The sequence below is a fragment of the Clupea harengus genome, chromosome 9, assembly GCF_900700415.2.
Source record: "Clupea harengus chromosome 9, Ch_v2.0.2, whole genome shotgun sequence".
Classification (NCBI taxonomy): Eukaryota; Metazoa; Chordata; class Actinopteri; order Clupeiformes; family Clupeidae; genus Clupea; species Clupea harengus.
The window spans coordinates 3878264-3893263 of NC_045160.1; the positions used below are offsets into that span (position 1 = coordinate 3878264).

At 48.9% G+C, this 15000-nt stretch overlaps 1 protein-coding gene across 3 annotated transcripts in view; it reads right to left on the minus strand.

Annotated features, from left to right (window-relative positions):
- The window catches only part of LOC105909270 (cytoplasmic dynein 2 heavy chain 1), a 168611-nt gene that overhangs the window by 105800 nt on the left and 47811 nt on the right, over positions 1-15000 (minus strand). For 2 of the 3 annotated variants that reach the window (XM_031573109.2, XM_031573107.2), the window contains exons 63-69: positions 14883-15000; positions 11424-11565; positions 11141-11250; positions 9909-9929; positions 6777-6875; positions 5806-5929; positions 760-923 (exon numbers count right to left, since the gene is read on the minus strand). The exon at positions 14883-15000 is cut by the window's right edge and continues 9 nt beyond it. In XM_031573109.2, the coding sequence (XP_031428969.1) occupies positions 760-923; positions 5806-5929; positions 6777-6875; positions 9909-9929; positions 11141-11250; positions 11424-11565; positions 14883-15000 (778 nt within the window). The remainder of the gene's footprint in view (positions 1-759; positions 924-5805; positions 5930-6776; positions 6876-9908; positions 9930-11140; positions 11251-11423; positions 11566-14882) is intronic. The other variant, XM_031573108.2, reaches the window with a different exon arrangement.

Below are 15000 nucleotides of genomic sequence, written 5' to 3' on the forward strand. Positions count from 1 at the left end.
GGGCGGGGCATGGTTAAAGGGTTCATCATTTAAAAGTAAATGAATCTCTAACCCTAAGTAGCCCAATGCATCAGTTCAACCCGACTGCAACTATTATTATACAAGGCAAATTGTACAAGGCCATTTAGTTGACAAGTTAACCAAAATCTGCCAAAATGCCCATCCCTAAACCCGACTGCAGCCTTGTGTGTTTGTGAGTGCCTGTGTGTGGGTGTGTGTGTGGGTGTGTGTGTGTGTGTGTGTGTGTGTGTGTGTGTGTGTGTGTGTGTGTTTGTGTGTGTGTGTGTGAGTGTGTGTGTGTACCTCACTGAGGCAGATAGACTTGTGTGTGTGCCTGCACAACAGAGTGTGTGTGGAGCATGTGAAGTGAGAGTGTGATGCTGTGAGGACTGTGTGATGTGGTACTGCAGTTGTGCCAAGAGGCACTGGATCGCCCCGTCATTGATCACCATGTTATCTCACTATAATTGCTGTATTATACCCTCATACAATAATGAATGTGTTCAAATGCCTGTGATACTGAGTTCCATCAGCAATACTTTTCATTTCAATTATTTAGCACGCTTTTCCATTTACAGTCTAGTGAGAACACTTTATTTGTAATGAGAACTAAGTTAAGGAAATTAGAAATGATAGGGCTTTGGTCTTCTGGCTTAAAAAAAAAACCCTATGCTCAGTGTGTGGCATCTCTGGCAGCCCATGTCTATCCCACAATGCACTAGTACCTGGCCTGGGACATGTGATTGGCTGTCTCCTTACCTGCCCACGGAGCCCTGCCCTGGTGGTGGTGAAGTTGACCTCGGTGACGATGGAGGCAGCGTCAGGCGGGATGAACGGGCTGGGGTTGCGGGTTGCCAGGAAGAGGCGGAAGTCCTCATTGTAGTCGATGACCTTCTCCCCGATCTGGACCACGTAGCGGGGACCTGTGGGCACACGGGGGGGGACAGGGGGAAGGAGAGGACAGCCATTACTGAATGCCACCGCGGCCTTCATTTAAACCACCCAGCGTCTGTCACCCCAATTATGAGAGCAGCAGACGGCCGAGCTCCGAAAGATGGATGCCATTATTGTTTTGGTTGCCAGGGCAATAAAATGTGGAATTATTTTAATGGAGAGAGGAGAATGAAGATTGAATTGTTCTAGCGCTGCAGCGGAGGCACAGCAGGATGTGCTCATCTGTTTCTCATCCTCCCCATGGACACAGAGAGAGAGAGAGAGAGAGAGAGAGAGAGAGAGAGAGAGAGAGAGAGGGACAGAGAGAGAGAGAGAGAGAGAGAGAGAGAGAGAGAGAGAGAGAGAGCCTGCCCTCTCTGGGGAGCCGTGTCTGTCCACCTCGCCCTCTCCCCCATGACCTGGGCACAGTCATCCAGGAGGCCCATCCTGCTCGCTGCTGGAGGAGTGACCTTGGGGAAATGGCACCGCAATTTCAAAACACACACTACACAGACAGATCAAGCTGCGCACCGAAGCCTTACCTAAGAATCAAAACACACACTACACTGACAGATCAAGCTGCGCACCGAAGCCTTACCTAAGAATCCAATCCCAGTGTTTTTTTTATCTCTAGCCTCCCTTGATACCAAGATAGTCTTTTTTTTTTCTACAAGCTTACAAAGGTCTTTTCCCAGCAATATTCCATATCAAGTCCTTTTCCACTAAGAAATCATTTGTTCTCAGTACGCCCTCAGCGCGGCGACAGTCTTGTGAGCCCCCAGAGTGCTGTTATGTAGGGGGGAGACCCTGGGATGATGCACACAGACAGCCACTGAGCCATGGCGTCTCAAGACAGTTCTCTGCTAATACAGCTGGACGGACTACAGAAATACTGCTGTTGTGCTCACTATTTTTTGCAGTGACTGGATATTACTACTGGGGGGTGGGGCGGGGGGGGGGGGGGGTGAGAAGGTAATTGAAGCCTAACAAGAAAGAAGTGCACTACCCTTTTTCCTGTCCCATAGGAGGTAGAACCATGTTTCAGGACCATGGCCAGAGACAAACACAATTTTGTTGCATTAAAGGAAAATTCAGGATTTTTTAACCTGCGCCCGATTTTCCCCAGACGCATGCCCCATAGAAATGCATTGTATAGCTGTTTTGAGGTTGCCAGTTACAGTGTTGTAACTCAATACTGGGCCGATCTGGACCCATACTGGGCCGAACATTTTTTTAAAAAGATGGGAAAATAGGGCCTATAGAAAATGTAGGAAATTCTTATTATTTACAACCTTCCTAACTTGTGAAATGAATTGGTACTTATACAAATCTAACCTACCCCCTGACTTTTGTCAGCGGTGCACAATGATAATCCTGTAATCCTGCTATTTGCAACTATGTAGTTGAAAAAGCAAAAGAAAAGCAGATTATTCTGACACCTTTTCAGTCGTGTCTGATTTAAAAATCAAAAACAAAAACAAAAACTGGGTGAAAATCTGATGGCCTTCATCAAATCCTCATAAATCTCAGGTTGCCATGTTCACACACTATTGCCCGTGAAAACACTTGGCATTTCGACTGGGTTGCCAGCTTGGGTGGGCCTCCATCTGCCTGTAGAAAACACACACACACACGCACACACACACAGTCTGACTCCTCCCCACAACGCACGTCTGCAATGCAGCACAGCACGGCACTCCCCCCTCCCCTTTACTCCCCTCCGCTCCTCTCCTCTCTCCCCTTTTTCATCCCCTCCCTCGTTTTCTCTTTCTGTCACTCAAACATCTTCCTCGGCCTCTATCTCGCTAATACTGTTTCCATCAGCTGCCTCTCTCTCTCTTTCTCTCTCTCTCTCTTTCTCTCTTCCTCTCTCTCCATCATTCCCATCTGTCTCTCCCTTTCTTTCCCCTGAATCCATTATCAGCTCCCTTACCTCGCTTTCCCTTTCTTCTTCCCTCCTCCCCTGATCAAGCACCAACCCATTTCTTGCTCTACTCTGTCGAATCCTCTTTCCGTATCCTCTAGTTTTTATTCTTCAGCCCTACCCCGCTCTCTCAGGCACGCTCTTCTCTATGCACACTAACACACACAGCCTTCCGTCTTCATATGCACAGCCCTATCCTTCTGTCTGTCTTTGTCTTTCTCAAAAGCACTCTCTCTCTCTCACACACACACACACACACACACAAATGCACATTCCAATCCTCCTCCTATCCCATCTTTCTGCTTCTCTCTCTCTCTCTTCTCTCTCTCTTCTCTCTCTCTCTCCCCCCTCTTGCTCTCCCCTCCCCGTCCTCCTCCTTTCCTGTAAGCTCCATCGGAGCGAGGAGCATCTGCATCGTCCCCCCGGGAGGCCGGCCGAGCCAGTAAGTGTTTAAATCACCGCCGCCTTTCATAAGAACGAGGCGTGCTGACACACTCCGCATCACACGTGCGCTGACCCCCAGTGAAAACCAAACAAGACAAATACACACACACACACACACACACAATCACCATTAGCATAACTAGAGACACTATCAGGGACACACACCCCTTAATCAAAGAGTGTTTATGCCTTCATACAAACGTCGTCTTTGAGGGCACAGAGAGGATTTAATTCCATCGCAAGAGACGACGGGTCACAGTCGCCGCGGAAACGAAGGCAAACAGCAGGGCCACGCATGGCTACCCCATCCACGGCTATCAGCGGGGGCGATGCAGCCATGCTTCTGTGACAAGTGTGTGAGGATTATGCAATGGGTCGTGTGTGCGTTTGCGTGTGTGTGGGGGTGGGTGGTGGACGCAGGGACATGTGTGTGATGGTTACCTAGTCTGACGTAGTGGGGGGGGGAAGGGGAAAGTTGAATGCAATACCTCCTGAGGCTACATACCCACACACTATCATTTAAAAATGAAATGGAAAGACGTCAAGAGCCCACGTTTACACACACAAGTTCCTTACATGCACACAAAAAGACACATACACACTCACAAGAAAAAAGAAAAAACACACAAACATCGACCCACACACTTACTCACACACCCATGAGAGATCCCCCCCCCCCCCGACACACACACACACACACACACACACACACACACACATATTACCGTCCGACATCATTATGTGCACAAGCATATGGATGGAGGCCTAATGCAGCTCTGGAGAAAGAGAGGGATGGTCCTCTGGGTCTGGTGTACAACATGCTGAGCAGGAGAGAGAGGGGGGAACAGGGCGGCCAAACAGGAGGAGGAGGAAATGAACATGCAGTGAGGGAACATCTAACCACACGCACTGCCTGATATGATAGAACATAATAGCAGGCTGGGTGTGCATGTGAGCGAGTGGGGGTGGGATGGTGGGGAAGTGGAAGCACAATTCCAGGGAAAAAAAACCTGATTCAATAGGAGCTCCATCTGGAAAAATCCTCCAGCGTTCTACAGCCTGCCTCTACCTCTTCAATGGCTATGTGAACCAACGCGTTCCTGAGCTACACATTCCCACAGCGCCTTCCCCTGCACCGAGACCCAGTGAGACGGCATGCATTCATTCTGTGTGTGTGGATGTGTGAGATAGGATATGTGTATGCTCTGTATGTACATGTATTTATGTGTATGTGTGTACAATTATTCTGTGTGGCAACTGGCAGCTTTATCAGTACTGTTTCAATCACGCACAAACACACACACACACACACACACACACACGCACACGCACACGCACACGCACACGCACACGCACATACACACACACACACGCACGATAACACGCACACGCACGCATACGCACACACTCACAGACAAACACACAGCTCTGGGTTCTAGTGAAAATGAGCAGAATTGGTCGCTCTCCCCGGATTCCACCTCCTCCTCTTTAACAACAAGAGAGGTGAGCCTCTGGGAAACGCTCCGGTGACGTCACGCGTGCATATCTCCCCTCCCGCAGACGGAGAGCGGACCGGGGAATGAGAGATGAGGGGAGCGAGGGGGGGGATGGGGGATGGGAGCGGTGAGAAAGAGAGAGGGGAAAACACGGTAAGAAACTGAAAGGCAAGCAGAAATGATGCATGAGGTGGGCGGCTGAATGGCACTGGGAAAGATAAACAAGAATGAATGGAGTGATGATGAGGAGGAGCAGGGATTTAATGCGGCTTATTTAAGATGAGTCACGGGGCGTCGGCCGCCAACACACCTGCCATCGCGGGAACGAGGCGAGAGTGAACGGCTGATGTCATTCAAAAGCGAAAAGAAAAAGTTTGGGGGTAAAAAAAAAGGTCAAAAGGTCCTGTGTTATTATGCAACGAACAAAAGGGAAGCGTGGATGGACAGATGGATGCTGGATGAGCTGATGCCAAGAAAAGGTAAAACACATGAGGAAAGAACAGAAGTTTTGGATCTGGAGGTGGTCATGTGTTCATGGACTGGGAGGTGATAACGTCATGACAACAGTGATGGAGGCTTCGCAAAACAAACTGAACTCATTAGAGAGAACGATTTTTTTCAGTTATTTTAAGGAAACAGACAGATGGACAGGAAAAATGGTGTATGGGCAGATAAGGAGGACGGTTGGAGAGAGGAAAACGATAGGACAAATGAGTAAACGGATGAATACATTTATGGATAGAACCCTGGGTGATGCTAGAAAGATGAAATATGGAAAGACAGACAGACAGACAGATGGATCTGATAGACATGACAACCATAGTATGTCATACCGTAGATCAGATGAGATATCTTTTTAAATGATGGAAATGTAAACGGATGGACAGAAGGTCAGATGTTAGACTGGATGAATGGCTGAGCAGGCAGACAGATGGGTGGATGGCTGACTGATGATGCCTGAGAGAGGAGAGAGGGGGCGGCGGGGAGGTGGGGAGGGAGGCGTCTCACCCTGAGCTATGAGGTCGCGGCGCAGGAGAGGGTAGAGCACGGGCTCCACCCCATCCACCTCCTGGATGATCAGGGTCTTCCCGAAGCGCACCGCCAGCTCCAGAGACGTTATGAAGTTAGAGTCCTGACCGAGGAAGAGTGAGAGAGAGAGAGAGAGAGAGAGAGAGAGAGAGAGAGAGAGAGACAAATAGAGAGAGAGAGAGAGAGAGAGAGAGAGAGAGAGAGGGAGAAATAGAGAGAGAGTGAGAAATAGAGAGAGAGATGGAGAGAGAGAGAGAGATGGAGAGAGAGAGAGAGAGAGAGAGAGACAAATAGAGAGAGTGAGAGAGAGAGAGAGAGAGACAAATAGAGAGAGAGACAAATAGAGAGAGTGAGAGAGACAAATAGAGAGAGAGAGAGAGAGAGAGAGAGAGAGAGAGAGAGAGAGAGAGATGGGGAGACAGTAAGGGGTGTCCACAAGGGAAGAAGCGTTAGTGCTTGTGTGGGTGTTGGTGCTGGGGCTGGGTGACGTGTCCCGTGTGGTGAGAGGTCTGGTGGGTGTTTGTGCGTGTGTTAAGTGCATAATGACAGCCTCTCGTGACTGTGGGCTCTGTGATCGCCGGGTGTTTGTGTGCAGCTGCGTGTCTCACTGTGTGCCCTGGTGTAGTGGTTTATTTGGAATGGCACTGGGATGGGAGGATTCAGTGCCTGCCTCTGGTAATGGCTGATGTGAGTCAGTGTGAGTGTGACCGTAGACGGGCCAATATTCACAGGCTAATCATGTGTGAGTTTCTATGTGTGTGTATGCATATGTGTGTGTGTGTGTGGGGGGGTCTATAATAGGGGCCTATGATGAGAGTATGACAGGGCATTGTAAAGGTGTGGGTGTGTGTGTGTGTGTGTGTGTGTGTGTGTGTGTGTGTGTGTGTGTGTGTGTGTGTGTGTGTGTGTCTTTGTGTGGCTGACTGTGGGATAACTACTGTGTCCCTCACCTGCTGGTTGATAATCTCCAGGCGGTGCTGCTTCAGGTGAGTGCGGAGCCACTCAGTGGCGCGGGATGACGGGTCTATGAGGAAGGGGCAGGCACAGCTCTGGAGCACAGAGAGGAGGGGAGAATAACATGAGACACGGGGACTGACAGGGGTTACAGCTGCTCTGGGCCACTCTATCAGCTATTAGCTCAATAACATGAGACACAGGGACTGCTCTAGGCCACTCTATCAGCTATTAGCTCAATAACATGAGACACAGGGACTGCTCTAGGCCACTCTATCAGCCATTAGCTCAATAACATGAGACACAGGGACTGCTCTAGGCCACTCTATCAGCTATTAGCTCAATAACATGAGACACAGGGACTGCTCTAGGCCACTCTATCAGCTATTAGCTCAATAACATGAGACACAGGGACTGCTCTAGGCCACTCTATCAGCCATTAGCTCAATAACATGAGACACAGGGACTGCTCTAGGCCACTCTATCAGCTATTAGCTCAATAACATGAGACACAGGGACTGCTCTAGGCCACTCTATCAGCTATTAGCTCAATAACATGAGACACAGGGACTGCTCTAGGCCACTCTATCAGCTATTAGCTTAATAACATGAGACACAGGGACTGCTCTAGGCCACTCTATCAGCTATTAGCTCAATAACATGAGACACAGGGACTGAAAAGGGTTACAGCTGCTCTGGGCCACTCTATCAGCTATTAGCTCAAGCTTAAAACGAATCAGCAATCAACTCAAATACGAACTCCACTCAAACACATAATATCTAAGACATTCCTGAGCTCCAAGTCAAACGCACAGGAAATAAAGAGAACTGAAGCCATTTCAGATGTATTGAAAGCTGACACCAAAAGCTCTATTCTAAATGATAAGCATTAAAGCTGCAAACATGAACCTGGCAGGAGTCCCTGACTAGTCGACTGAACTCACTTCAACTACGGCCTCCCTCTCCTCCCAGCGGCACAAACCTGTTTCAGCCCTCAGTCCAGTCCAGCAGTTTATCACTTCACCCTAAACCTGCAGAGGCTGGAACGGGATCCCCCCAGGCACAACACACCACCGCTGAAACCTGCTTTATCTTTCAATTGGGCCCTGGAAAATGATGGCTTGCCTTTGAGAAATGTCCAACATGATACAACTAAACTGCCTTTGGCCATATTACGAATATATATCACAACATAAAATCACTAGTGAATGCCGGCTATCACCATTAGTATTCAATCAGTTCAGCAGCTTATGAAATGTTTGGTTAATTCAACATATTGCTTCTGCTCGCCTGCTGCCGCACTCCACTTGTTCAGCTGCGGGAGAGCTTTTTGTGTGGCTTTACCACCTTCACTCTCCCTAGCTCTCCCTGTGCCGCCAGCTTTTTACTGGCACTCCATAAAAGCGTCTTACAGCACTGTAACTTTCATTATCGCGCGGGCGGCAGAAGATACGATATGAGACGAGACGAGACGTGGTGCCATATTGCGCAGATTTCTACTATCAGCCACAGACGATTTGGTGCTGTCAGTTTGAATCTTCTCACTTTTTGCCTGCTCCCAGACAGAGGTGCCAGTACCCATACTTCAGGCAAAGAGCTCATGAAGAATGTATCCACTGTTCTATCCTGAGGTCAATCAAAGACACATTTGAAAAATACACAAGCCATGTCCTCAAAACAATCTTCTTCATTTCAGAGCTGTAAGAAAATGTCTTACAATTCGCTGACTGATCGCGCCTCTCTCCGTACGACGTACAAGCACGGCCGATGGAAATCAGCCAGCCATTTCAGGAGACGTGCTCACATAAGAAAAACGCTCAACGGTAAAAGTTTGTGGTGTCTTGATGGGCACTTCAGTGGTCATTACCACAGAGACGAGGAGGGCGGTCTGCGGCCCACGGGCAGCGGGTGGCTGAAACGGACAGTGGCGTGGGCACAACGCAGCAGTGGCCATTGCAGCGCTGGCGCCTGGCGGGGGGGAGGCGGGCACTTAGTCATTAACTCCTCTCTATGGAGAGCACTGGCAGGCCTACCAAGCAATAATTACGTCAGAGGCAGTGCCACCCTCATCGCTTAAGCCACTCTTCACTCTGACATTTAGAAAATGATTATTAGAATCGGATCACTCAATTCTTAATGTAGGGTTCCTTTCTTTCCCCTCAGCACTTGTGAGAAGTCTGGAGAGTGCCTGGTTTGACGTGTCTCGCAGCGGAGACAGGAAGGAGCTGGGGCGAAATTTAAAGGCTTTCAAATCTCACAGCTTCACTCAGTCGTCATGGGAACACAGCAGGACGTATCAACAAACAGAAATATAAAGAACTTCAAGTGACTTTCTTGTATAAGAGTTCTCAGCACTTTCTGTGCAATCACAAAACACACACACACACACACACACACACACACACACAGAGACACTCAAAAATAGCCTAAAAAGCTAATTGGCAGAAACTCCTAATTCTATGTGATTCATTTCTAAATGCTGAAGGGACCAGCATAGGTCATAAGAATATGCCATAGTCAATAAGTCAATGATATTATACCTAGTTCTAATTGTTACTTTTATTTGGACTTAACTAGCATGTAAACAGTTCCAGGGTGAATATACTTGATTTTGACCAGGGGAGTGAGGTGCGACATTGGTCTCACCTCCCCCCCAGGTCGAGACAAAGAACCCTGCATGCATGGCCCATTTGAATAGACGGTAACACCCCTTAATGTCAGTGTATTTAACAGACTGTTCCCCAAGGAACAAGTCAGATATGCTGAGGTGAAGTTCTGTGAGGGAGGATGGATCTGAAAGTCTCTGTCTCACAAATGGTCGGCCGCCATTCTTCAAGAATAAACCTGAATCCTGACTGATCAAACCTAAGACTGAATCTTCAATATATGGTATAAAACTAATTACCATCAATGCAAACACACAAATCACACATCCTATTTCTAAGACCAACTCTATGGTTCAGAAAAAAACAAAACCTTTCCATTGAAGTACAGTACATTTGGTTTTGTGTTTTTGTCTTATTTGCATGAATGTGTTGGACCCTGAGGTGATGTGCGGCGAGAGCGGGGTGAAGGTGGGGGGGGAGGGTGGGGTGTGGAGTAGCAGGGGGTGGGGAGAGATGTCTTACCCGTGCTGTCAGCCCATTGATCTTTAATGCGGCAATGAGAGGGGAACACAACCAGAGACAGTGCTGATGGTTAGTGACGGCTCAATCAAATGCATAATGGAGCTTTGCACACACACATGCATGCACACACACACACACACACACACACACACACACACACACACACACACACACAAACATATACACGTGCGCACACGCACATGCACACGCACACACACACACACACACACACAAACATATACACGTGCACACACACACACACACACACACACACACACACACACACACACACACACAAACATATACACGTGCGCACACGCACACACACACACACACACACACACACACACACACACACACACACAAACACAAACATATACACACATGTCGTTCAGAGCAGCATATGAGTACAAGTGACCATCCCACCACAGGAAAACATGCCACTCACAAAGGCAGAGTAGACCTCAGGATGTGAGTCACAAACGGATGCAGACACAGGCAATGAAAAGAGGGAATACACACAACAGACAGCAGATGGTGGGAAAAGACTCACACTCTAAAGCCAGCACACACACACAAACGCCAGCAAGCCCAGAGAGAAGAACACCCAAACAGGAGGGGAGGGGGTGGAGGGGGGTGGAGGGGGGGCAGGAGAAGAGGAGGGGAATGACAGAGGCTTATGAAGGCTGTGCCAGTGCAGGGGTGTCAACCCCCCCTGTTGGTGAGGGGGGGTTGAGGGCGCGTGTGCTTGGGCACTGCCACTCTGAAGGTCAGTCAGAGGACAGGCTGGGGCGTGCCAACGCCCTCGCCAGCAGATTGGCACGGCCAACGGAAAAGAGGGGCCGTGTTGTGATGAACACAGGCCTCGCCAGAGTTGCTGTTTACACGAGAGACTCACAGAGGAGGGCCCGGAAAGCTCCGGAAAGCTCCAGCAAGCCACAAACACACAGAAGGAGAGCGGATTCAAAGGGAGCAGAACACTACGGCATGCAATGAATTCTAACCCAGGGATCAAGAGGAAGGGAGCGAGGGAGTGGGTATGAAGTGAGTGAGGGAGACAGTGAGAGAGTCTATGTGCCGGAATGACCGAGCCAGCTGTTGCTAGAGAGGGAAAAACAACTATAGCAGTGACTACAGCACTCTCGGTAAATAGCCGTGTGTGTGTGTGTGTGCGTGTGCGTGTGCGTGTGTGTGTGTGTGTGTGTGTGTGTGATTGGGAGAGATGAACACACCTGGAGTATAACAAGGGCATTTTCCATGGACAGGTCATCAGAGGGCAGTCCCTCGCTCTTCCAGATCAGCTGCTCACTCTCAGTGCACAGGAAGTGGCGCAGGTCAAACTCTATAACAACACAGCATACAGCAACCAATCAGCTCAGAGACTCCACATCACACAAAAAAATCCATCAAATGACCTAGAACTCAACCACATAACACAAACACATCAATCAGATGGTGTGTGTTTGTCTGGGTGTGTATGTGCTCAGTGTGTGTGTGTGTGAGTGTTGGCGTTACTCTGCAGTCCTGAGGACTCCATCCAGGCCAGGAGGCTGCCCCTCCTCTGGTCCTCTGGAGCTGCTGACAGGTACGTGATGAAGGCTGCAGCCAGCTGGGCCCGCTTGGGCAGGGTGGCCAACTCCTCAGTGATCTCTGCCACCTATGCATGACACACACACACACACACACACACACACACACACACACACACACGAAGTAGAATCAGGAGTATATGGAGTAGTATTTTCATTGGCCTTTCACATATACTGTTCAAAAATGCTCACAGGACAGACAACTACAAAAAGTGAGTTTAGACACACACTGAACAAACAATGAGCTATAAAAAGATCTCTCATTACCGCTTTAGCCTAAATCCATATATATGAGCAACGATTTGGATAAAAGCAGATGCACTCTGACACAACTAAATGCTAGAGAATACATGAATAAATATATGATGGGTAGTGCTTTCTGAAACACACATACACACACACACACACTTCAATCCCACTGTTGGGCCAATCGCAGCATATACAAAACATAAATTCACAATTAGACAAACATTAACTTACGCTCTGCCTTATGAATTCCATTTGAGCCACTTATTGTATTCAGCAGATGCTTATCCAACACAAACTGCATGTAACGTAACTGCACCATACTGAGCACATACTGTACCAGTGTTAACATAGTCTCACACAGGCACTTAAGGTAAACACAGGAACAATGGCATTCATCCCCACAGGAGGAGAAACACTAACAGAGTGTGACACCGTAAGGCCTTATGCACACTGCCTGCGTTGCGTGTGCCTGGCGCCTGCGTTGCGGTACTGCTGCGTCTCAGTTGCGTGTGTGTGTACTCACACTGCCAATATCTCTGCTGTGGCGCTGCCACTGCCAGCGCTTTCTTTGTGCGGTGAGTTTGCCTTTGAAGAAATCAGTCATGTGACTTTTTTTGCCCTCGTTCAGAGCAAGGGCGAGAGAGAGAGAGAGAGAGTGCAACAGGAAACTATATCTTATCTACTGTAAATAATGTAACTTTAGCCTACATTGGGTTTCTATACAGTACACATGTAGTCCCCACTTTCCCCTTTCATAACATGCAATTCTTAAAATGATTAAAAAGTATAATATTTATATTTCTGTCATGTCTAGTATGATGCCAATATGACTACTGAAACATCTTTTTTTTTGTCTAGTTTTGTTGAGAAACACTTTCCTCATGCTTACCTCACACGTGAAAAAAAACCTGCCTCCACACCGAAACTCTACACGACTTGGGTCTGCAGCGCGGTGGCTCGAGATGCACCGAGACGCGGGTCTCATGCAGGCAGTGTGCATGCTCTAACCGGCTAACATGACAGCCAAAAGGTAACGAAGCCGCAAAGCAACCGCAACGCAGCCGCAATGCAGTCAGTGTGCATAAGGCCTAACAAACAAACACCCTCAATACATAAACACTGATTTAAATACAGTCTCAATGAAAGTAAATACACACACACACACACAAACACAACCACACACATACATGAAAGCATGAAAGGAGTGTAGTACCAACCCCATAGCCCACAACCCTCTCCCATTCACACATACTTACACACTAAGAATACTGTGTGCGCTGTCTAAATCTTATACTGTGTTTCCTCAACTATATATCCAACACACAGTGCCACAGTGTCTTCAGCTGTCGAGACGTTTTCATTCATTTCCCTGACCCAGAAATGCCCACTTAACATTCGGAGTAGTCCAGGTGGCCCTTGCCGGGCGCCACGCTGCCACGCTGCCACGCTGCCACGCTGCCACGCTGCCACGCTGGCATTCACTGAGGCCAACGGCATGACGCCAGCCTAGTGACATCTGTGGCATGTTAAGACAAAACGCCCGCCGTCCGCGGTCAATCTGCCGGCGCCGCGGAGGCCAATAGGAGCGCAGCACTGGCTCTGAGCCCCGTGGAGAGATGGCATGGCCCACGCAGCATCGCTAATGCCGCCCCCACAGAGACACACACACACCTGCAATTACCTGCATTTAGCTCCATTTACCACTCAGAGGGGCTCTGTGGAGGGCACATTAAGAAGAAGTAAGATGGAGTGTGTGTGAGTGTGTGCGTGTGAGTGTGTGCGTGTGCGTGTGTGTGTGTGTGTGTGTGCGCGTGCATGTGCGTGTGCACGCGCACGTGTGCTCAGAGCGTATTACTACAATTAACATGTCTACAAGGAGTGTGTACATCAAAACACTGCGGATGGTAGGTCACCTACTCTGAAGGCTTATGGGAGGCCCACTGTTTCAGCACCATGGACAGCGAATATGGCCACCAGTCAAACTCACCACTGATTCATGTACATAGGAGGTGCCATACACTCTATTGCCACCGTACTGTGAATACAATAGGAATCACAGCCAAAATGTCAACATTTGACACACACATCTCCCTGTGTCTCTCTGCCTCCTTCAATCATTTTTGTTGGTGGTTCGATCCTGGCTAGAGATTACACCTAGATTATTACAGCTAGAGATCATTACCTACCACAGCTTGAGTAAACAACTGCATGTGCAGGTATGTGGTGGCTGCTGCCTGTTTGTCTGTATTCATTTGCATGTGTACATATGTGTATGCCTCCTCTGTGTGTTTACATGAGTATGTTTGTGAGCTGCAGGTAAACTGGTCCCCAGTGGTGAGCTCAGCAGGAGCGGCTGGGAGATTGAGAGCTTTAATTAAAGGGGAGACAGATGGAGAGGGGCTGTTGAAAGAGCCAAGAGGGACCAGCCAGCAGCAGCAGCAGCAGCAGCAGCAGCAGCAGACCCCTCCACTGTCACAAGCAGCCATTCTCCTCTAACCACCAGCTCACACAGACACCCAAACATCTACTGTGAGCCACAACTATGCCTTCTCTCCGCCGCTCTCTCACTCCATCTCTCACTCCATCTCTCACTCCATCTCTCTCTCTCAACTGCACAGTTCAAAAGCAACCTTCTTATGGACATTCTTAAGTCCAGCCACCTACACCCCCTGTGATAGACCATCTGAGTCAAAATCATCCCATCTCTCTCTATGTCGTCATGAGTCTCTCCTCCTTCCTATCCGTCTGTTTAATAAATGCAATGCACTGTCCCACTGCAATAAAAGACAGATGTATCCAGGGAACCTCAGCACCAACAATGACAGCACCAGACTGTCGGCTCACACTACAGCTCACTCTCATATGTCTCTCTCACACACACACACACACACACACACACACACACACACACACACACACACACACACACACACACACACACACACACACACACACACACACACACACACACACACACACACACACACACACACACAGGTGAGGCTCAAACACGTGACTAGCATAAAGATAGCTCTAACGTGTCTCTTATAAAACTCAAGCACCCCTCCTTTCGTCACACCTGTCGACCCACCTTAGTCCCCCCACCGCCCCCCCACCCCAGAGCAGTGGTCCTCACCTGGGCATTCCAGCGCTTGTGCTCCCCATCCAACTGGTGGATCAGCTTCTCTGCTGCATCGATCGTCTCCTGAGCTTTGCTCACCTCCGCCTCCAGCTTGGCTGCCTCCGTGGTGCGG